The 24,016-nt window shown below is 53.9% G+C and overlaps 1 protein-coding gene across 8 annotated transcripts in view; it reads right to left on the bottom strand.

The window, feature by feature from the left end:
• The window catches only part of DNM2 (dynamin 2), an 84,435-nt gene that overhangs the window by 43,966 nt on the left and 16,453 nt on the right, over positions 1 to 24,016 (bottom strand). For all 8 annotated transcript variants that reach the window (XM_059389026.1, XM_059389021.1, XM_059389020.1 and 5 more), the window contains exon 2: positions 9,646 to 9,719. In XM_059389026.1, the coding sequence (XP_059245009.1) occupies positions 9,646 to 9,719 (74 nt within the window). The remainder of the gene's footprint in view (positions 1 to 9,645; positions 9,720 to 24,016) is intronic.

The raw sequence follows: 24,016 nt of genomic DNA, 5'->3' as shown, positions 1-24,016 counted from the left end.
GAAGTCAGACATGCTGGCAAACAGCCCAAAGGACCAGACCACTGCAGAGAGGCTGCGTCCTCTCTAAGAGGAAAGAACGAGAAATCGCCTCGGTGTCCACCAGGAGGAGACCTGGCTACACAAATCCCAGCACAGAAATGCCATCAGCTGCCTCAAGAGGGGACAGACATGGAGCCTGACAGAGGAGCCCCAGCAAGAATGGAATGCCAAGAGGCTCGCCACCCCGTCACCGTGACCTAACCAACCGCGGCCCACGTTCAGCTCCTGCGGGCTCCCACCGAGCCCTGTGCGCGTGCCCGCGTGCTCCCACGGGCCCCTCAGGGGCGAGCACCGGGGCAGCATGCGTCTGTGCCGTGCAGGAGGAACCTGAGGCCCACAGAGGGGAAGCGACTTGGCCCAAGCTCAGTGGTGGAGCTGCGATTCCGACTTCAGCTCTTCTGTCTCCAGGTAGTGGCTCTTAGGTCATGTGACCTTTGTGAGCTCTGCATCGCCCCACACCCCCCAAGGCTCTTAACCTTTCTGAACCCCTGCATCGGGGACCCGGGGGATTCCGTGGGCTCAGATCACAGAGAACCACCTCCACCGTGGGCACTGGCCACTTGGGGACAGGGGCAACGAGGACACCGCCAGCATGGGCACCCCCACCCCACCCCCACCAGCTGACCCAGTTCCCAAGGACAGTCACGCTCAAGCCCTCCACAGGGACAAGAGGAAACGCTTGGCTGCTCTTCCGGCAGCAGCCTCCAAAAATGGAACAGTCCCCCAACCCCCCACAGCATACCTCAGTTCTCATCCGGCTCGGGGCCCTGGGCTCAGCACCCGCAAGAGACCATCCCCCTTCCAGGAGCACAGACACAGGACGCAGGCCCTCTGACTTGTACACTGCGCCGGGAGGCCTGGTGCCTAGAAGGCCCACTCCCAGCCCTTCCTCCCCCAGGGCCTGCCTGCCCGCTGCCTCTCGCAGGGAGCCTTTCTGAACTCCAGGCCGCCTGACCCTCAACCTATATCTTGGGGCTCCTCTCCCCACATCAGAGCCACGTCATCCTGGGATGGTGCTTATGGGACCACGACCTGCCGGCTCTGAGTCCAGTGTACGCTGGCCGTCGCCCCTTCTGCTGACCCCTTTGTCTGCAGGAGGTGTAGACAGTGCCAGAAAGAAGACAGCTTCTCCCCTGGGAACTGGGGGGGGGGGGGCGCAGCACACCCTCTGTGCTTGAGAGGAAGGTTCAGGAGCCTGGCAGGCCCATCCCTCACTCCACACTTTACTAGGCTCCTGGTCACTTTGGAACCACGTGCCAGATTCCAGGGTTGATACTAATCTTCAAAAGCTCCCACCAAGCCTGCCTTCCCCCCACAGCACTGACTCCCTTAAAGCCGGACCTCAGCCCTCCTTTCCTCAGAACCCTCCACAGCGCCCAACTCACCACCTCCCCAGAGCCCTGAATGTCCTTCTCCCCAGCCTCTGACTTCAACTCATTCCCCTCCAGCCAGCCACTCGGGTCTTCTGCCCAGGACCTTTGCACTGGCTCTTCTGCCTCCAGGCTCTCTCCCTAACCTCCTTCAGGTTCAAGTGTCACCTTCTCCATGAGGCATGCTCTGGCCCCCACCCAAGATAGCAAACCTCTTGAGTGTCTCTTCCTTCCCTGCCTTATGACTCTCCAAGCACTGGTCACCTTCTGACAACACTGAACTCCTCATCCTGTGTTATTTTCCAGGTTCACCCTACAGGGCAGGGATCGCAATCACTCTGTGTCCCTGGGCTCCCTCTGGGTGCTTCTACTGACCTGCTCAATTACTGTACCTGTGACTGAACGACTATCAGAAAGACACTGTGGTCCCTGCCTCGGCTTCTCTAAGTGGGTCCAACACCAAGGCCACCAAGCTGAGTAGATGGGAGACTAGACTGGACAGGGACTGAGTCTGGCAAGGCCACCTGCTGTTTTTTCCTCCCTCTCTCTCTCTCTTCCCCAGCTCCCTCCTTCCTTCCCAAGATCTTGACACTAAAGGCCCAGTCCTGAACTGGGTTCCTGGTCTGGTCCAAGCGTGTCAAAGGAGGTGGTGCCACAGACACTCCAAAGAGACCCACACAGCAGAAGTCAGGGGTGGGGGGGACCTCCTGGAGGGACCAACCAGCCCAAGTCCAGCCCCAGCCCACCCCAGGGCGAGGGAGGCAGGCCAGGGCAGCAGTGGGCAGAGAGGCCGGGCCTGCATCCTCTCTGAGGTGGTGACTTCCCCCCATTGCCTGAGGATCCCCTGGCCTAGGGGCTCTGGGGAAGGAGGGGAGTCCCTGCGGACCAGGTCTGCCTCTGTGCCAGTCTCCCAGTGGAGAGAACAGAAACCCGAGAAGTAGACAGGAGCGACTTTGCCTGGGGCTCCACAGCCCTGTACTGGCTGGAATGCCCTGGAATGCTGATGATTTTTTAATGACCCCCTGTCGCAAAGAATAAGTCAGAGGCCTGAAGGCTGAGCTCAGAGCCTGTGATGCCTGGAGACTCCCTCTCAACTCCTTCCCAGCAGCCAAAGTGGAGGTGCCCGCAGCAGAGCTGCTCGGCACTGTCCCCAGCCTGACTGCTGCGTAACTGTCCCCTGCTGGTCACAGAGAACAAGGCCAGAGCCCCCCACCCCAACCTTCGGTCCCAGAGCCCAGTGGCAGCACTGACCGCCCCAGCCCTACCCCCAAGGCCAGCCTGCCCTCAGCCAGGCTCTTCCCCAGGAGGAAGGGCAGCCCTAGAGTTTCCAAGAGACCCAGCCCCAGGGCCTGGAGCACAGCAGGAATGAAGCAAGAAGCCGGGCCCTTATCCAACACTCGTGCTGCTGACCCAGAGGCGCCAGCCGCCCTCTCCCACCACCAGGCTTCCCACGCACATCCTGACTGCGGGGCAGTGAATGCACTCGCAGTTTTTTTCTAGAAAGACATTCTGCCCTCCTTCCAGGACTTGTTCCCTCATCTCCTTCAGGTCTCAGCCCTAAACAGCCCTTGGAGGGGAGGCCCACCCTGACCACCCTGATCCCTCCCCCCACCACACCCCTGTGGCCGGGTGTCCCTGCTAAGGCTGGAGCAGCAGGAGAGCAGACCTCGTTCTGGTCACTGCTTTCTTGGGCGCCTGGTAGCTAGTAGGTGCTTAATAAAAATTACTGAGTGACCTATTAATTCAAAGTCATAAGGTGTCGCAGCCTAAGACCACATCACCCTGAGTCCCAAGCAGGTCCCCACTGTGCTCTGGGCATCTTCCAGGCCCTTCGGGAAGGTGTCCTCAGAAGGGAGATGGCAAGCACGTGCTGCCACCTTCGGGGTAATGGGCAACCCGGGGCACAAGGAAACAGCCCCAAGATAGTGGCCTCAATTCCCTCAGGCCTGGCTTCCCAAGAAGTCCTTACGTCCTCCTGTTTCAAAGGAGCTGGAGGAGGCCCACAGGACACGGAAGGCACCCTCCCCAACCTACAGGCAGAGCCGGGGACAGACAGAGCTGAAGCTGGGCTGGAACGACTGGCTTGGGAAGGGTGAGTCAGGCCCCACAACATCACGTGGGGAGGGGACAGGAAGGAGAGGGGAGGCATCCTAGCCACACCCAGCTCGGTGCCTCAGTTCCCCTACAAGGAAATGGGACAACAGAGAACACAGCTGTGGGGCTGCTAGGAAATCGAATTCCTCCATGCTGCTGCCGGAATTCTACAAATAGCTTAGCTGCCAGTCAAAGAAATGCACAAGGCTGGCCCTGGGGTATCAGGGCTCTTCTTCGTTTTGTTTTTTTTTTTTTTTTTTAAGATTTATTTATGTGACAGAGCGAGAGCGAGCTCAAGAGAGGGAACACAAGCAGGGGGAGTGGCAGAGGGAAAGGGAGAAGCAAGCTTCCCGCTGAGCAGGGAGCCTGATGCGAGGCTCAACCCCAGGACCCCAGGATCACGACCTGAGCAGAAGGCAGACATTCAATGACTGAGCCACCCAGGTACCCCCCCCCAATTTTCTTGGGGGAGAGAGAGCGTGCATGCGCACTTGGGCCCAAGGGTGGGGCGGGGGGGGGGTAGCGGATGAAGGAGAGAAAGAATCCCAAGTGGACTCCAGCGGGAAGCCCAACTAGGAGATCGATCCCACGATCCCGAGATCACAATGAGCAGAAATCAAGAGCCAATCAAACACTTAAACCACCTGAGCCACCCGGGGGCACCAGCATCTCGGGGCTTTGCATGGAGGCGCCCTGCCCAGGTCTTCATGGACATTTCCCAGCCCTTCCGCGTTCTCAGTTCAGCAAGGAGAGGAACACCAAGCTGACTCCTGGCAGCAGGAGATGGGGTTCGGCTTCCCCTAACTGGGCGACGACAGGCATGCTCACCTGCGGTGGGAAGACACACCTGGGGACTCAGATATACTCGGGAGACCCTGAGTCCGAGCAAATGGGTCCGAACAAGAGGAACTCTGCAGAGGCTTTAGCCAATCGAGAAGAGGCAAAGCATGTGGCACCCCTGAGCCTGCTTGCTTCTCAGGCTCCCTCCGATTCGGGACAAGTCACACAGACCTCCCATTCTAGGACACACCGCCACTGGGAAGGTGTCCTATCGTGATTTATAGTGAGAAATACATATTTGTATTTGTATTTGAAATACATATTTGTATTTCTTCCCTCCATTTTTGACACAAGAGCTCCTAAAATCCTTGGAAAGCCCTAAGTGATAAGAGCAATAAAGGGGTCTTAACATTTCTAATAAGCCCCTTTCAGCCACACATCAGTTTATGCTAATGAGGAGACTTCTGGAAAGCACTTAAGGATGGGAGCTGCTTGCCAGGGGGACCAATTTATGTGATTAAAAGAGCTTTGAGCCCCTCCCTGCCCACCCCCACCTGGAGAGGGCTGGAGGTTGAATCAATCGCCAGTAGCCAGTGATTTTATCAGTCATGCCTGTGTAATGAGGGCTCATAAAAATCCCAAAAGGTCGGCGCTCAGAAAGCTTCCCAGCTGGAGAGCACGAGTCGGGCGCTGGGAGAGGGGCGCCCCTTCCCCACACCCTGCCCTATGCCCCTCTTCCCTCTGGCTGCTCCCGAGTTCTATCCTTTTTATGTTAACCACCGATCTAGGAAGTGAACGGTTTCCCTAAGCTCTGTGAGCCGCTCCAGTAAATGCACTGAGCCTGCGGAGGGGCCCTGGGAACCTCAGATCTGCAGCCAGGCAGTAAGGCGCTCAGGGGACACCCTGGACCCGCAGTGGGGGCAAAGGGCGACAGTCTAGTGGCCCTGAGCTCTTAGTCTGGTCTGACACCATCGCCAGGTGGGCAGGCGGTGTCGGAACGGAGGTGACTGTGGGCCACGCAGTCCACGTCCACCGTGAACTGGAGAACTGCTTGGTAGTGTGGGAAAAACGTCACATACACCAGAGAAAGTGACAGCCCTAGCCCCTGCCTGGCTTGCACCAGCTCCTGGCTCTGTTTTCTCATCAGGACACAAGGTCCTGCCCTGAGTGCTGTAGAGTCTACCGGCTTTACAGAAAAGGCCCCGCCAGGGCCAGGCTCCCGGAAAAAGGTGCCAGAGAAAGAGCTGTTGATAATCCCGCCCGCCCACCCTGGACAGGCAGAGAAGAGGCGCGGCAGCAGCCCACAGGGGGTCAGGGTGCTGGGCGCCGGAGAAAGCTGTGGACAAAGCACATCAGGATTTGGGGGGAGAGAAATCATTAAGAAAATGTAAGAATAGGATGAGGTTACAGGGATGGGATGGGGGGGGTGGGGGCGCTGGGCTCCCAGGAGAGGAGGACGAGGGTGGGCAGGGTGTTCCAGGGAGGGAGCGCACTGAGGGCAAAGGCCTGGAGGCGTGAATGAACGAGCTGACCTTGAAGATGACACGAGGGAAGGTGGTGGCTGCAGCTAGGGACCAGAAGGAGGCGAGGTCCCAGGGGTTGGCAAGGCCCTGTTGGGGTCAGAAGGCTTTAAGGAAGCAGAAAGCCAAGCCCTGCCATCCCCTCTCTGGAGCCTGGGAACACCAGCCAAGGTCAAGGGCTCCGCGGGCCACATTCCAGACAAGAACAGTCCCCACCACCCAGGGTTTACTAGGCCAAGGGGTGGTGCCTAGGGAGAAGCAAGGTTCACCCATGGACCATCAAACTTCCTGGTGGCCGTGGTTTTAGGTATTATAAAGATTTTAAGTAATATCTACACCCAATGTGGGGCTCAAACTTATAACCCCAAGATCAAGAACTGCATGCTCTACTAAGCCAGCCAGGTGCCCCATGCGGTCTTAGGTAATTTTTAAACTACCTAAGCAGATTAAAAGTAACAGCTCACTAAGAGCAGTATGGACCAGAAGGCAGACATCACTGGGTGTCACAGGCATCAAGAGGACAAAGGCCCCTGGCAGAGCAACATCGTGGGATGCCAGACTGACCCCACAGCAGGCGGCAGCCACACCAAAGCTAGGGCCACAAGGGAGGTACTGCTCTCACCCCATTCTACAGATGAGGAAGCTGAGGCAGAGAGTGGGAAGCCACTTGCCCCAGGCCTCAGACCCTAGGGGTAGTGTGTGCTCCGGAGTCCTGCTCTCCAGAGTCAGCTGGACAAAAGTCTACTCTCTAGAAGCAATGCAGCCCCACATAGCCCCTAGAAAGCCCTCCACCAATCACCATGTCCCTCACTGCGAGTAGCCTCCTCCCTCTTACTAGTGGGATGTCCTGCCTCCCACCCAGCTAGGGCACCTCTGCTGTTCATCGTCCTGGACCCCCCACCTCTAGGTCACTCTAGACTGCCCCTCACCCTCACAGCACTGCCCTGGGCCAGACTTCATCACCTCTTCCCTGGTGCGAGGCTACCCTCTCCGTGGCCTGTCCTTTCACAGGGCAGCCAGTGGGCTGAGCTGGTCTTACCCCACCCATGTGCTCTTTGGGCTCTCATGTCTCATCCTTCACCAGACTGCCAGGCCATGTCACCTGCCTCCTGACCCTCCCCCCAGCCTCCCTTCACAGCTTCACACATGCTGCAGCCCCTGCCCAGAATGTTCTCCCTGGGCCCCTGGCCCAAAATCAATCTAATGGCCCATATACACTCCCACACCCCCAGTCCTGCTGCCTTGCAGCCTGGCCATGGCATCCCCTGTCTGCTGTCTCCCTGGCATCCAGCAGAAGTCCAGCTTGGAACGGTCACGCGTCCGCTAGCAGCAACAAGACCGGAGATGACACGGTCAGGTGGAGAAGGAGGAAGGAGTATGTGTGCTGGGGGCACAGCAAGGGCCACCACCACAGGGGACATCGGGCCTCACATCCCACCTCCACCACCAGCCCAACAGGATGCAACCACAATTCTATCTCCACAGCTGCCACCCTGTCCCCACCTGCCCCCAGGCACCACTCCCACCTCTTCCAGTCCCCTGCCCTGGACAGGCTCCTGTGGTGTCTCCCTCCAGCAGCCACAGGATCTGGACAAGTGACACATGGGCCTAAGGGTATACCCCACCAAGTGGTTTTAGGGCTGGGCTCTCACGATGACCCTCCTGTGTGCTCTTGGGCAAGTGGCTTCATCTCTGGAAGCTCCGGTTCCCTCCTCCATAAAGTGGGGATGACGGGAACGGAGACCCCAGTGTTAGTCCGGTCAGGCACCAGGCTGATGTGCACCCTTGGAGTTTCTGCCTTCAGTGCTCTTCGCATCTGCCACTCTCCGCTGGAAGGAGAGCTCCCCCTTCCCTGACACCAGCACACCTGTTCGCTCTGGCTCCAAGATCACTTCTTTGGAAAAGCCCCAAGATGCCCCACCCTCTAGGATGAAGTTAGTCACTCTCCCCTCTCCACATACACTCCAATATGGGGGGGGGGCAGGCCTGCCTGTCGCCACCCCCCCCGGTCTCCCGCTTCTGTCCCCTGGCACCAATGGGAATGGGTAGGTGGCGGGTGGTGGCAGCAGCCTTGGTCCTGTCACTGCTGTGCCCTGGGCCTGGAGCAGCCTGTGGCATGCACTAAGTGCACAGTGGACCACAGCTGGTGACGGCCACCATGGAGATGATGGGGGAGCCCTCCCGCCATAACACAGCCTGACACCTTCCACTGCAGAAAGCCAGCAGACCTGTTCTCCCAGCAGGCCATCTGGAACAAGCCATCAGAAAGCACAAAACCACACCCCCTGCCTCAGCAACGCACGGGGAGGACCTGGAGTGTGCCAGGCACCGAGCTGCGGGTTGGACCTATTGAATAACGAGGTCTTCATGGCAACCAACAAAGTCAGCGCTATTATTATCTTCACTGTCCAGACAGGAAACACATCGTGAGCAGCCGTCCCTCCCCAGGGGCCATGAGGCCAGTAAGCTGCAGAGTCACTATCTGAACCCAGGCAGTCTTGAGCTCCCAGGGCCGACCCACCAGGGCAGAGGCTTTCCCTTGTGTGGCCCTGGGTCAGAAGCACGCCCATCAGCATCAGCTGGGAACTCATTAAAAATGCACATGCTCAGCCCTCTCCCACCCCCGGCCTGTCATCTGAAAGCCTGGGCTCTGCTACCGCCAGTCTTGGCCCAGCTGATTGGACGCTTACTGACTCGCCTGTGGCCTATGACACGGCAAGGCTCACAAGGAAGAAGTGTGGGCCAATCGGCTACGGCCTCTCACCGGAGTCACGCCCCCTCGCAGGTGGGCTGGGCGGAGTCAGAGGATGAAAATGAAAGCACGTGACTGGGACACCACACAGGGGAGGGGCTGAGATCTGACTGGGTGACGCCCATCCTGTGTGGGGCGCCCGGCGTAAAGGAAGGTGGCCTCGTTAAGCTTCAGTTTACCGGTAAAATGGGGGTGTGTCAGCTGCCTTCCTAGCACGGGTGTGTCGAACCGGGCTGTGCGGTGAGCCTGGCGCCCTCTGAACACTGACCCAACCAAGGCCAATATTCCAGGCACGGAGGCCACTCGGGGCTCTGGAGGGGGCTCTGGAGGGAGGCAAGGCCATGCCCCGGAGAGCTCCCCAGTCCCCTTCTAGCTTCTGACCCGAGGTGCTTTCCAAGAAGACCTCAGCAGGTTTTATGCTGGAAGACATGCCCACCTCATGCCAGACTTGTGTCGAAAGAACAGAAATAAACGCGGCCACCCAGGCGAAGACAGAAAAAAAATCTACACCGGCCATTCTATATTCAGTGGATGGGCCTCTCCCCAAAGCCAACGTCGTCATCAAAACAGACACAGCGGTGATGCTGCTCTAAGGAAAACAGGAGACAGGACAACGGAGTGTAGGAGGGACTGATCAGAGCGGCTGGAAAACTAGCTGGGGGAGATTTCTCGGGGGACAACTGGCAACATGAGTATGGCCTGGGCATCAGATACCAGGCAGAAATGATTACTTTCCTTGGGTGAGGCTCTATGACTGTAGGAAGGTGTCCTTAGTGCAAGGGGAGGCTCACTGAAGTATTCTGGGTTGACATGTCACAATGTCTGCATCTGATTTTAAAAGCGTTCAGCGAAAATGTGTTATCCACAGGGTAGCCAGCAAACGTGGCGACTAGCGGCCTGGTCACAATGGAGGATATGAGGCGTGGGTGTTCACCGAACTGTGCTTCAACTGTGCTACCCACATGGAGACCATGAATTCAAGCCCAAATGACAGCCCAAGACCCTGGACGCCGCCATTGGCCCCCTCACTCCTGCCGGGCGCCGCGTCCACACTCATTTCCTGCTGCAGCGGCGAGCTGTCCCACTGTACCTGTTTTTGAGAAGATGAGCTGCAGAATGAGAGGTCGCCGGGTGACGATTCCTGAACCTCGGGGAAGGAAGTCCCTGTGGGAGGGGAAAAGGACAGAAGTTACTCACGAGGCTGGCTTGCAAGGCAGGAAGTGTGACCACACATGTGGGGCAATTGCGTCTTGCGAGTGGGGCAACATCAGCAAAGACACCAGTCCCAGCCCGGCACTGGGAGACGCTCTGACCACAGAGGGTCCTGAAGCCACAAGGGGCAGAGGAGGGACTGGAATGAAGGCTGCCAATGAGTGGTACCGTGTCCCTCTGGCTGGCAGCGCTCTAGCCCCAGCCTGCCCAAAGAGCTCTTTCACAGACAGATATTTGAACAACGTCCCCCACAACTCAAAGAGATCTGTACATTTCCGATGTGCACGTTATACATTGATATAATGCCATATGTATGATAGAAAGATGAAGTCAAAGTAGTTGATGACAAAATACGATGTTTCATGTCCCAAAAAGACCAATCAATATAGGCAGCAAGTAGATCAATGCTTGATCAGGGTGGGAAACGAGGAGAGAGATTTCTGGGATGCTGGACACGTTCTAAAACTTGATTGTGGTGGTCAACTTACTAATACTTACTGTAAATTTACTAAAAATATCACTGCATTTGAAACGGGTAGATTTCCTAATACAGAAACAATCCCTCGATAAAACAGTGAAATAAAAAATGTATCCTGTATATTTCACTACAGAAATAGGCACCATCCACACCTGCTCACATTAGCAATGTGGATGCCTGCCAAGTAGGGCGACCAGAAGGCACTCTGGACCAGTGAGAAAGGAAAGTCAAAGAGCAGGGATCCAGGGGGGCACTGGAGTAGAAGGGGGACTTTCAGAGATCATTAAAGCCATGCAGAGGATTCTTGTGTTGTCATGTAAAAATGGAGAAAGGATCTAGGTTCGGAGAATTTCAAACAAGGAGTGTGGTTAGATAAATATTTAGGTCATCTGCAATCTGGGCAGGACACAGGCCAAGTGGTACGGGGCATCCCCCCTGGGGTGGTCAGAGAAGGCTCCTCAGAGAAGCAGAAACAAGAAATGAGCCACATGCAGGGCTGCGGAACGGCAGGGCAGGGAAACAGCAAGGAGGCCCCCAGCTCACCAGGCCTTAAAAGTCCCCTCTTCATCAAGACCCTCGCCAGAGGGGGCAGCCCAGTGTCTCCAGAAGAGCAAAGCCACTTCGAGGCAGATGCCAGGCTCTCCCGGGGCAGGGCAGGCCCACCGGTGGCTGTTAACCTCAAGCACCACACATGGCCTTGGCCCTAGCCCCAGGCCCCCTGACCCCCTGGCTCAGAGGCAAAGACCTGAGAGGCAGGGACAGGAAACCCCTCGCATATCAGAGACACGGCATCCTCCATCAGCGCAGGCCCTCCAACACAGAATCAGCGACAGCGCCAGTGACAGTGTGCGTGTCTTTTGCCAGAATCTCCCACTCCGCCTCTTTGATGCAACCCAACGGGTCCGTGATGGAGCGATACAGAAACATGGGAACACATCCCTCCCGCGCCGTGTGTGTGAGCGACACAGGGTCCTTTTTCCTGCTGACCCATGTTCGGGGACATGGATGGGACACAGTTTGCTTATCCGTTCTCTCGCTAACGGGACATCTGGGGTCTTTCCAGTTCGGGGGCATTACAAATACAGCTGCTGTGAACATTTGCACACGTGCCTCTCGTAGACACACACCCCCATTTCTCCTGCTGAGTCAGAGGGTGGACCTGAACAGGCAAAACTTGTCTCTGGAGATAGAAATCAGAGCAGTTGGTTCCCTTTGGAGAACTGATTAGAAGGGGCACGAGGAACTTTCTGGGATGACAACATCCTCTATCTCGATCTGTCCGGTGGTTTCCTGAGTGTATGCATTTATTTAAAAAAGAATTAAAAAAACAAAACAAGGTCACTAGGCGTCAGGGAGTGGTGGGACTGTGAACTGAAATTCACGGGGTCTGGCCTCTGACCCCAGTTCACCGGGCCTCTGGGCCTGCGCATCTGACTCAAAAGCCGCTGGCATCTCCCCAGCCGGGGCCTAGCCTTCGGCCACTGGTATCGGCACACACTGTCCTGTGACTGTTCTGGGCGTGGCTGGGGGGCCAGGCACCATGAGCACAATGGTAACCGGACAGACACCCGACAATGAGAGCTTCAGCAGGACACGAGGACCAGCACGCCGCCCGAGAGAGCCCTGAGCACTCTGGGCACATGCAGCGGAGGCAGCCTTCTGGGGCTGGGACTTGGTGGGGAGCGGGAAGGATGACCGGGGGTGCAGCCTAGACAGAGGAGGCGCGGCCCGAGGGGGAGAAGGCTGAAGGATGGGGCTGGGCAAGCGCACAGGGCCTTGCACACCAGTCCAGGAGCACCAGGAGCCCCGGGACTCCTCTGACTGTTTCCAGAAGTTCTCAGGCTGCTGAGTGGAAAGAGAAGCAAGACCACCCGCAGCCTGGACAGTCCCCCACAAGAGCAGCTCCCCAGAAATTCCCAAGAGTCTCGGTGAGGAGGGGCCTGTCCGGCTGTGCCCCGAGGCCCACCCAGAGGGTTTTCTGACGCGGGGCAGTGGGGGAGCTCTCTTGGGGCTTCCCTCCCCTGGGAAGAAAACCAGGCCCGGGCCTGGCCCCATGGTCCTCCTCCCGGGTTCCTCCCGGGTTTCCTCTAAAGCAAAGACCAGGGATCCAAGCCTTCCTCCTGAAGTCACTCGATCCATCCCACATTTCACAGGGTCCTCTGCCTGCCCATCCCACCACCCCCATCCCACCCCTGCACTGCTTTCCAGCCTCTGGAAATGACTGCAAACGACTTCACCTGGCCTGGTCACTATTGGATCTCCAGCACCTAGAACAGTGCCTGGTGTACAGCAGGTTCTCATGAAATGTTTGGTGAGTGACCCAGAGGAATATGGGCTCTGGAGCCAGACAGCCTGGGTTCAAAGCCCAGCAGGGAGGGGAAGGCACAACAGGAGGTGGCACCAGGGGGGCAGATCAGAAGCCCCAGCTGTTTATTTACTGTTGTTTGAACAGAGCCTAAGATCCCACCAAGAACCCTTGGCTTCCAGCCCCCCACATGGGCGGGGTTGCCTGCCTGAGGGAACAATGGAGGTTTAAAACCCAGGCTGACGAGTGGGGAGGTGGAGGCCTTCCGGGGGAGGGGAAAAAAACAGATAAGCCAGCAGAGGATGAGTCAGAGCTAGCAAGAGCCCAGGTCACCCCTCACCTGGGCGGCATGATGGCAGGAGCCTCAACAAGTGCCTGAGGCTGGGATCCCTTCCTCTTCACCATATCCTCGTGGGGGTCACTCAAAGCCTCAGTGTGACCAGGAGACCTCAGCACAGCACCAGCTACGGGAAGAGCCCTCAGCAGGAGACCCATGCTCGAGGGACCTGTCTGTACCCAACTCATTCTCTCAGGCCAACAAGAGCCTAGACGGGGAGCACTGGCTGTCCCCCAGCCCAGCTCTAAGCCCATCTCTGCCAACATCTCAGCAGACCGTCTAGCAACACCAAAAGAACGATACCAGGGCCAGGTAGGCAAACTAAGGCTCGGAGTTTCAGGGCGTGCCCAGGCAACCCAGTAAGGAAGGAGCAGAGCTGTGATGGGAACACAAGTGGGATGTCAATGAGGCAGGCCCCCCCAATCACCCTCATGCCCCCCAGGGGCTCCGCTGTGGTTCTGCTAGAACAGAGGCAGAGTTCACCGCTCGGCCTCTGGAGCCTCACCACCCAGTCCACATGCCCCACGGTCCCCACCCAGTGCCTGCCTCATTACCACCCATCTGGATGCCATCCAACAGTAACCACTGGTCACCCAGAGCCCAGCCCACACTCAGTGGCCCCAGGCAGGTGCCAGTGTATCTTTGGGGTCACAGCGAGGGGCAGGCAGGCTGACTGAGACTGCAGACCCAGGGCTCCGTCCAGCCGTCACCACCCACCCCGCCCTGCAGCAAGCCCGCTGGCTCCACCTGCACAGCGAGCATGAACCCACCCCCTTCTCTGCACATCCAAGGCCATCACACAAGCCACCCGTGCTTGCCTGGACCAGCGCAGCTGCTGACTCTCTGGCTACTCTCCAGCTACCCGCCCTCACCCCCAGAGACCCCAGAGGGTGCCTGTGGATGCCACGTCAGAGCATGCCCCCCTCTGCTCAGAGACTTCCCAAGGCTCCCACATCCCTCAGGGTAAAACCTCAAGTCCTCTCTGAGGCCCACAAGGCCCCACACGACCTGCCAGTCACCACCCCAGCCCTGTCCCCCACTCACTCAGCTCCCGCTATACTGTTCTCTGCCATGTCCCCCCCAAAAAAGGTAGGTTCCTGCCTCAGGGCCTTTGCACTGGCTACTCCCTCAGCCTCAAACTCTCTCCCTGCAATATCCACAGAGCCAACTAGCAACTCCTGACTAAACTACCTCTTCCGCACCCACTGCTCGGCACCCCCAATTATGAGGTCTTGCTCTGTTATAAGCCATTGGCTCAATTCTCAATTCTTCTCATGACTGGCACCTTCCAATTTACTCATTTGTCCATAGAGTGGTGGTCTGTCCCTTCCCCCCTTGCCCATTAGAGGAGCAACCTCATGGGAGCTTGGTCCTCTGCCTGGCATGTTCTCCAGTCTCTCCTCAGCTCTCAACAGCGAGCCAGGCAGGAGGCAGGTGACCAATGTCTGTGGGATGCGGGACCAAATGTGCCACTGTCCAATGAGACTGAGGCTCAGAAGGGGGGTGGGCCGTCCTGTTGACTTTGCCAATTCCACTCCAGGTGCCTCCCCTTCACAAATCCCCAGCAGCCTCCTCCCTGCTCAGCAATCCTGAGGTTCCAGAATCTGCCCCACCCTTGGCTCTCGGCCATAGGGTCACCTGCTCCAAGGTCTCATCTGGAGGCCAGGCCAGGAGAAGAAGTGGCCCATGGAGATGAGCAGCCGTGGCTCCTAGGCCTCTTAGACCAGAACTGGAATCAATCCAGGCACTCCCAACTCTTTTCGGGACTATCTGTGCAGGTCTGGTCACCTTTCTTTCTTTCTTTTTTTAAAGATTTTATTTATTTGAGAGGGAGAGAATGAGAGAGAGAGAGCAGGAGAGGGGTGAGGATCAGAGGGAGAAGCGGACTCCCTGCTGGGCAGGGAGCCCCATGCGGGACTCGATCCCAGGACTCCAGGATTACCACCTGAGCCGAAGGCAGTCGCTTAACCAACTGAGCCACCCAGGCGCCCATGTCTGGTCACCTTTCTGTGCCTCAGTTTCCTCATTTGTAAAGTGGGGATAATGTCACCTGCCTCAGATGGTAGTTGGAAGGGTTTGCAAAGTTCTTGCCATGTTACCCAAAAGAAACCATTTGCCCTATAAAATCAAGGGAAAGCGACACGATAAGAATCTGACCATGACCCTCCTCGGCTCCAAAGGGCTCCTGATGGCCTCCAAGGCCCTGAGAAATTGCCCTATCACCTCCCTACCCTCACCGCCACCCTCACTCACTCCCTCAACCACACTGCTGGTCAAGGTACAGTAGCCAGGCCAAATCTACTTTTGCTGCAGGACCTTTGCACGTACTCATCACCTGCCTGGAATGACCATCTCCTCTGAGCCTTTCCACAATCTTGGCTTCCTCTGGTCACTCAGAACTCAATTCAGATGTCAACTCTTTTGAGAGTCTTAACTGTCCCTTGCTGACACCCCCACCCCACATCACCCTGTTTTCAATCTCCTCCATGGGTCTAAGGATGGCCTCTCCCGGGGCGCCTGGGCGGCTCAGTGGGTAAGCCTCTGCCTTTGGTTCAGGTCATGGTCTCAGGGTCCTGGGATTGAGCCCTGTACCAAGCTCTCTGCTCCATGGGGGCCCTCCTTCCCCCACCCCCCGCTTGCCTCTCTGCCTACTTGAGATCTCTGTCAAATAAATAAAATCTTAAAAGAGAAAAGGTTAGCCTCTCCCTGTGGCAGTGCTTTCCAGAGTGAAATCTGTTAACCACCTAGATGTCCATTGGCATGGCACTGGCTAAATCAATCTTGGAGCTGGCCCAAGACGCAATCCAGGCCACAGTGCTGAAAGCAAAGTGTGATGCACAGAACTGACTGTGTCCTCCAAACTTCTTTTTTTTTTTTTTTTTTTAAAGATTTTATTTATTTATTTGACAGAGAGAAATCACAAGTAGATGGAGAGGCAGGCAGAGAGAGAGAGAGAGAGGGAAGCAGGCTCTCTGCTGAGCAGAGAGCCCGATGCGGGACTCGATCCCAGGACTCTGAGATCATGACCTGAGCCGAAGGCAGCGGCTTAACCCACTGAGCCACCCAGGCGCCCCTCCAAACTTCTTTTTTAATGCCTGTGCACATTCCTGCCTGTGTGGGGACAACAAACTTGGAGGGGACACGGAGCCTTGATGGAAGTCATGTATGGAAGGCAAGTGGAAAAACTTTGTGTTTTAAGTTTCCAACATGACGTGAATTTCGGTCTTCCATAACTTTTTTTTACAACTTTTGTAACAGGTAAACGTTAATTCTGGGGGCGCCTGGGTGGCTCAGTAAGTACTTGTCTGCCTTTGGCTCAGGTCATGGTCCCGGGATTCTAGGATCAAGCCCCACATTGGGCTCCTTGCTCAGTGGGGAGCCTGCTTTTCCTTCTCCCTCTGCTGCTCCCCCTGCTTGTGCACTCTCTCCCTCATAAATAAATACAATCTTTAAAGGTATATATTAATTTTTAACTTTTCAGTTGTACTGAGAAGCACCAAAGCAACCTATTGGCCAAGAAGAATTTTCACAGTTAACAGAAAAACCACTGGCAGTTAGGGACCCAGGCTCTTGAGTCTGCCCTCCTGGGGGTCACCTGAGCATCCTCACTGCTCACCCTGCAGCAGAAAGCCTGGATGACACAGCCATCCCAGCGGCATGCAGGCTGTGTGACCTTGGCAACAAGGTCACTCACATCCTGGGCCCAGCCTCGCCTATAAAATGGGGTGTGGCGGGGACAGGAGAAGATAGTGCAGGTGCTGGGGCGTCAGTGAGTCCCACTGCATCTCTAGGGCCTGGCTGGCCACACATGGATCCCTAGTTCTGCGCATGTCACCGGGCAGGGGGCCCACCTGAGCCAGACGGAGGCTGCTGGTAAAAAGAAGAGAAAGCCAGGCAGTGCCCCAGCACACTCGCAGCGTCCCAGAACCATCTTCCTTGCAGGCTCCTTCTCCAAGGAGGATGGGTGTTCGTCCTCCCCAGTCCCCTCCCTAGAGCCTCTCCCAGATGTCTTCCGGACAGAGGGTGTCACGCAAGACAGGATGGCCTTACCACCCTTTCTCTGGCCATGCCTTTCTCACCCCCAACAGCCGATCTGTCAGCCAATCCTGCCTTCAACACACCCGAAGATATCCCCGTCCCATGCTCGGTCCCAAACCCTTTAGGCTGAGTCCCCCTGGGTGCCGGTCAGCCCTCTGTGTCCCAACCCTGCTCTGCCCCGTGTGTTTCCAGCCCGGCAGCCAGAGAGAGCTTTGCAAACCACAAGTCAGATCACGCTGCCACATGCTTAAAACCCACCAGTGGCTTCCAGCAAACCTGGGACAAAACCAACATCCTTCCCGCAGCCCGCAAGGCCCAAAGCTAGAGCCCCATCACCTCCCTGCCGTTCTCTGCTGGCTCCCCCCGTTCCCGCCTCCGGGCCCCGCGGACATCTGACTTCAGTCTCCTTCTGGGTTCCTTTGCCTCCAGATGCCCCTACAGAGCCCACCACTCTTTCTTTGGACACTGGCTGAATGGCACCTGCAGGGAGAGGTCCCCTGAGCGCTTCGCCAGGCTGGGCTCTGTCCCCTCTCCATGCTTCCTTCCTGCAAGCGGGTCCCATTCTAAACCGTCTGCTTTGTTCACGGCCTGCTCCCCTGCACCTGGCACCGCGCCTGGCACACGACACGTGCTGAGAAGCGCGTGTAAGAGGGGCTAGCGTCTCCAGGCTGCACACAACACAGCACATAGCTCTGTGCACAAGAGTCTCTGTTCCGCCTTCACAGGGGCAAGCACCAACCCCACTTCTCAGATGGAGAAACTGAATCTAGAGAGCTTTTATCACCTAGGTCAAAGCCTCCTCAGCTAACAGCAATCCCTCCCCACCAACACCAAAGTGAGGCACCAACCCAACAGGCTTCATTCCTGTCCCCACCTGCCGGCACCACCCTGGTCACCACACCGGAAACAGAGCTGAACTCTGAAGATGGGACAGCCAGTCACAGCTCCCTGCAGGTACAAAGTGGCCACGAGATCATGACAGTGGAGAGCACAGAGGCTGCAGCTGGACAGCTCAGCCACAGCCTGAACAAGGGCCTTCCGTTGCCCGGTTCTCAGTTTCTCCATCTGGAAGATGGGGATGGTCACCCCATCCTCCTTGTCAGGCTGTCAGCAGAATTAGGACAAGTCGAATGAAGCCAAGTGCCTGGCACATATAGGGCCCTATCGCACCAGACTGGTTGATGAGGGAGATGGCAGACAGGGAGACCTTCCTTGGCACCTCAAGAAGGACCCTGGCACAGTCTTCCCTGGCAGGCCTGGCAAGATGATTCTAAGTCAGCTCCCACTCCGACCCAGCAATCCCCTTCCAGGGATCAGCCCTGGGCACATCAGACGCACAGGCCTGTCGCCTCACCCCAAGGCCCGGTCTGGAGGGGAAACTAAAAGCTCACGCAGGAGAACAAGTGGACTGAGTCCGGCTGTGCTAGACTGAGGCCCAGCAAGCAGAAGTAAAGAGAGCGTGAGACCAGGGAAACAGAGGCAAGTCAACAGCAGTCGCCGGGAGATGTCAATACCCCATCCTCAATCACGGACAGAACACTGGGCAAAAGATCAACAAGGAAACAGAACACATCGATGCCAGCATAAACCGATGAGACCTACCAGGCCTGCAGAGAACCCTCCACCCAACAGCAGCAGAATACACATTCTTATCAGGGGCACATGGAACATTCTCTAGGCTAGGCTGTATGAAGGTTAGGCCATAAAACAAGACTCATAAATGTCAAGGGACTGAAAAATCACACAAAGTATGTTCTTTGGCCACCGTGGGATGGAATGAGAAATCAGTAACAGAAGGAAATTTGGGGAAATTCACAAGTACGTGGGAATTAATAACAACACACTCCTGAACAACCAGGGAGTCAAAGACGGAAACGTAATGGAAATTAAAAATACTTTGAGGGTGCCTGGGTGGCTCAGTGGGTTAAGCCGCTGCCTTCGGCTCGGGTTATGATCTCAGGGTCCTGGGATAGAGTCCCGCGTCGGGCTCTCTGCTCAGCAGGAAGCCTGCTTCCCCTTCCTCCCTCTCTGCCTGCCTCTCTGCCTACTTGTGATCTCTCTCTGTCAAATAAATAAATAAAATCTTTAAAATAAAAAAATTTAAAAATACTTTGAGATGAATGAAAATGAAAGCACAACATATAGGCCCAAACTTACAGGCTTCAGTAAAAGCAGTATGCAGAGGAAAATTTATAGATGTAGGCACCTATGTATGTTTTTTTAAGATTTTATTTATTTCTTTGTCAGAGAGAGAGTTGGGGGGAGCACAAGCAGGGGCAGCAGCAGACAGGGCAGTCAGAGGGAGAAGCTGGCTCCCGCTGAGCAAGGAGCCAACAGGGGACTTGATCCCAAGACCCACGGACCATGACCTGGGCCAAAGGCAGACACTTTATGGAGTCAGCCACCTAGGCATCCCTATATTTAGGGAAAAAAAGAAAAGGAAAAAAAAAAGGACAGGAGGATGCTGGGTGGCTCAGTCAGTTGGGTGTTTCTGACTCCTGGTTTTGGCTCAGGTCATGGTCTCATGCGTTGTGACATGGAGCCCCACACTGGGTTTCCCTGCTCAGTGGGCAGCCTGTTTGAGATCTTCTCTCTCCTTCTGCCTCTCCCCAACACTCACTAAGAAATAAATCTTAAAAAAAAAATAAAAAAGATGGGCGCCTGGCAGGCCCATCAGAGAGCATGTGATTCTTTTTTTTTTTTTTTTTTAAGATGTTATTTATTTATTTGACAGGCAGAGATCACAAGTAGACAGAGAGGCAGAGAGGAGGAAGCAGGCTCCCCGCTGAGCAGAGAGCCTGATGCGGGGCTCCATCCCAGTATCCTGGGATCATGACCCAAGCCGAAGGCAAAGGCTTAACCCACTGAGCCACCCAGGTGCCACGAGAGCATGTGATTCTTAATTGGGGTTGTGAGTTCCAGCCCCACACGGGGTGTAGATATCACTTAAAAATAAAATCTTCAGGGCGCCTGGGTGGCTCAGGCAGTTAAGTGTCTGCTTTTGGCTCAGGTGATGATCCCAGGGTCCTGGGATCAAGTCCTACATCGAGCTTCCTGCTCAGTGGGGAGTCTGCTTCTCTGCCCCTCCCCTGGCTCCTGTACATTCTCTCTCTCATTCATTCTCTCTCAAGTAAATAAATCTTAAGAGTAAGTAAAATAGGGGCGCCTGGGTGGCTCAGTGGGTTAAGCCGCTGCCTTCGGCTCAGGTCATGATCTCGGGGTCCTGGGATCGAGTCCCGCATCGGGCTCTCTGCTTGGCGGGGAGCCTGCTTCCCTCTCTCTCTCTGCCTGCCTCTCTGCCTACTTGTGATTTCTCTCTGTCAAATAAATAAATGGAAAATCTTTAAAAAAAAAAAAAAAAAAGAGTAAGTAAAATAAAATACAATAAAATCTTTTTTTTTTTTTAAAGATTTTATTTATTTATCAGAGAGAGAGAGAGGGAGAGCAAGTGAGCACAGGCAGACAGAGTGGCAGGCAGAGGCAGAGGGAGAAGCAGGCTCCCTGCTGAGCAAGGAGCCTGATGTGGGACTCGATCCCAGGACGCTGGGATCATGACCCGAGCCGAAGGCAGCTGCTTAACCAACTGAGCCACCCAGGCGTCCCATAAAATACAATAAAATCTTAAAAAAGAAAATAAAAAATAGGGCACCTGGGTCGCTCAGCGGGGTTAAGTGTCTGCCTTTGACTCAGGTCATGATCCCAGGGTCCTGGGCTCCAGTCCCACATCAGGCTCCCTGCTTCTCCCTCTCCCTCAGCCTGTCTCCCCGACTTGTGCTCTCTCTCACTCTCTCTCTCTTCCTCTGCAATAAATAAAACCTTTAAAATTTTTAAAATAAGTTGCTTAAAATTAAGTTAAAAATTAAAAAAAGATAGACATACAGACTATACAGGTTGTTCTATACCAATTATACCTCAATAAAGCTTTAACATTTAGAAATTTTTAAAAAAAGAAAAATTTAAGGGGCGCCTGGGTGCCTCAGTGGGTTAAAGCCTCTGCCTTCGGCTCAGGTCATGATCCCAGGGTCCTGGGATGGAGCCCCGCATCGGGCTCTCCACTCCACAGGGAGCCTGCTTCCCCTCTCTCTCTGCCTGCCTCTTTGCCTACTTGTGATCTCTCTCTCTCTGTCAAATAAATAAATAAAATCTTTTGGGGAAAAAAAAACGTTTTAACAGAGCCTTCACAACCTCTGCCAAAAAATAAGAGGAAGGAACACTTCCTAACTGGTCCTATGAGGCCAGCACTATCCTGAGACCAAAGCTAGACAAAAACATGACAAGAAAACAGACTAATATTTCTTATGAATACAGACCCAAAAAATCCTCAAAACAAATATGGGTAAGCCAAATCCAACAACATATAAAAAGGATCACGCACCAGAGCCAAGTGACATTTATCACAGGAATGCCCGAACCGTCCAAAAATGCAAAGATCAATCAATGCAACACACCATATGAAGAGTAAACGACAAAACTATACCATGATCTCAACAGATGCAGAAAAGGCATTTGATAAAATCCAACATCCTTTCACGATAAAAACACTCAACAAACTAGGAACAGAAGGGAATTTATCTCAACCTGATAGAGGGCATTTACACAAAACCTACTGCTAACATCCTACTAATGGTAAAGCCCTTAAAGCTTTCCCTCTAAGATCAAGAACAAGACAAGGATATCCACTCTCACTTCTTTTTCTTTCTTTTTAAAGATTTTATTTATTTATCTGACAGACAGAGATCTCAAGTAGGCAGAGAGAGAGAGGAGGGAAAGCAGGTTCCCCGCCGAGCAGAGAGCCTGATGTGGGGCTCGATCCCAGGACCCTGAGATCATAACCTAAGCCGAAGGCAGAGGCTTTAGCCCACTGAGCCACCCAGGTGCCCCTCCACTCTCACTTCTATTCAATATTGTCTGGAGGTTCTAGCCAAGGCAATAAGACAGGAAAAAAAATAATAATGATAAGTGGATCCAAAGGAAGAAGCAAACTATTCAAAGATGACATGATCGTGTCTATAGAAACTGCTACAGAATCCACCAAAAACAACACAAAAACCTAAATAAGTGAAAAGAAACCCAGTGTTTACAGACTGGAAAACTTAATATTGTTAAGATGGCAGTACTCCCCAAACAGATCTAAATCTTTCCAACAGGGGCACCTGGATGGCTCAGGTCATGATCTCACGGTCCTGGGATCGAGCCCCACATGAGGCTCTCTGGGAGCCTGCTTCTCCCTTTTTCTCTCTCAAATAAATAAATAAAATCTTTTAAATAAATAAATGAATAAATAAATCTTTTCAATGAATAGTACTGGGTCTACCGGACAGCCACATGCAAAAGAATGAAGCTGAAGTCTTACCTCACAAGACATATAAAAATTGACTCAGAATGGATCACAGACCTCAATGTAAGTCCGAAAACTGTAACATAGTTAAAAGAAAATATAACAAGAGTATTTACAATAACTAAGATATGGAAATAACCTACGTGTCCATCAATAGATGAATGGGTAAAGAAACAGTGAATTATGCTATATGTACACATACTGGAATATTATTCAGTCACTTAAAAAAAGAATGAAATCTTGCCATTTTTGACAACAGGGATGGATTTCGAGGGCATTATGCCAAGTGAGGTAAGACAGAGAAAGAAAATTGCTGTCTGTTTTATATGTGAAATCTTAAACAAACAGACAAACAGAAAAACCTGCCAAACTCAGATACAGAGAACAGATCAGTAGTTGCCAGAGATGGGCGGGGGGGGGGGGGGGGGGGGAGGGGGGGGGGGTGGGGGGAGGGGATGAAAAAATAAATAGGCATCCGATTCTGTTCATTCAATTTGGCAATGCTTGCTTTCAAATGCACTTCTTAAAATTACTTTGTCTAACTGAAACATTCCCCATAACAACCAATGTCATTTTAGGTTGTTTTAGTAGGATTTTGACCTTTTTTTTTTAAGATCTACAGGTTCTATGACCAGTGTCGTATCCAAAAGGTGGACTGCTCAATTATCTGAAACTTAAGGATACCATTTCTTTAGATAAGCCTTGGGTCTCTCACAGCCAAATTAATACCTGAGTGGGGTGTGGCACTGGACTGGGACGTTGTGGTGTTTTACAGTGTATCTCACTGCACAGAATTTTTCTTGAGGTTGACAGGTGCCCTAGTGTCACTCTAAGCTGCTCCATGACCAGTTTAGGAAGCATGGGAGTCTTAGACTCAGGTGGCAAAAAATAGGGGGAAAATTTATAAAAGAAAATACAGGACTAAATCTTTATGACCCCATGGATTGAGCAACAGTTTCTCAGATTGGACACCAAAACCATAAGTGACAAAAGAACAATACAGGGATGGGATTTCATCAAAATAAAATTTGTCGTCTTCTTTTTTTTTTTTTTTTTTTAGATTTTACTTATTTATTTGACAGAGAGAGAGAGATCATAAGTAGGCAGAGAGGCAGGCAGAGAGAAGGGGAAGCAGGCTCCCTGCTGAGCAGAGAGTCTGATGCAGGGCTCGATCCCAGGACCCTGGGATCATGACCTGAGCCGAAGGCAGAGGCCACTGAGCCACGCAGGCACCCCAAAATTTGTCTTCTTCTAAGGATGCTATCAAGAAAGTAAAAAGACAACACAATGGGAGAAGGTATTTGCAAATCACATAGCTCATAAGAGATTGGTCTTGATACAAGATATAAAGAGCTTTTATAAACCAACAATAGACAAAAAACCCAATTTAAAAAAGGACAAAGGGTTTGAATAGACATGTCTACAAATAAGATAGAAAAATGGTCATTAAGCACACCAAAATTCATCAGTCATTGGGAAATAAAAATTTTTAAAAAGAGCAAAATACCACTTCACCCACTACAAAGCTAAATTCAAAAAGACAGATAATAACAAGTGTCGACAAAGATGTGGAGAAATTGGGGGCGCCTGGGTGGCTCAGTGGGTTAAGCCGCTGCCTTCGGCTCAGGTCATGATCTCAGGGTCCTGGGATCGAGTCCCGCATCGGGCTCTCTGCTCAGCGGGGAGCCTGCTTCCTCCTCTCTCTCTCTGCCTGCCTCTCTGCCTACTTGTGATTTCTCTCTGTCAAATAAAT

This window comes from Mustela nigripes, chromosome 2 (genome assembly GCF_022355385.1).
Source record: "Mustela nigripes isolate SB6536 chromosome 2, MUSNIG.SB6536, whole genome shotgun sequence".
NCBI lineage: Eukaryota > Metazoa > Chordata > Mammalia > Carnivora > Mustelidae > Mustela > Mustela nigripes.
This window is presented reverse-complemented; position numbering and strand designations above follow the sequence as displayed.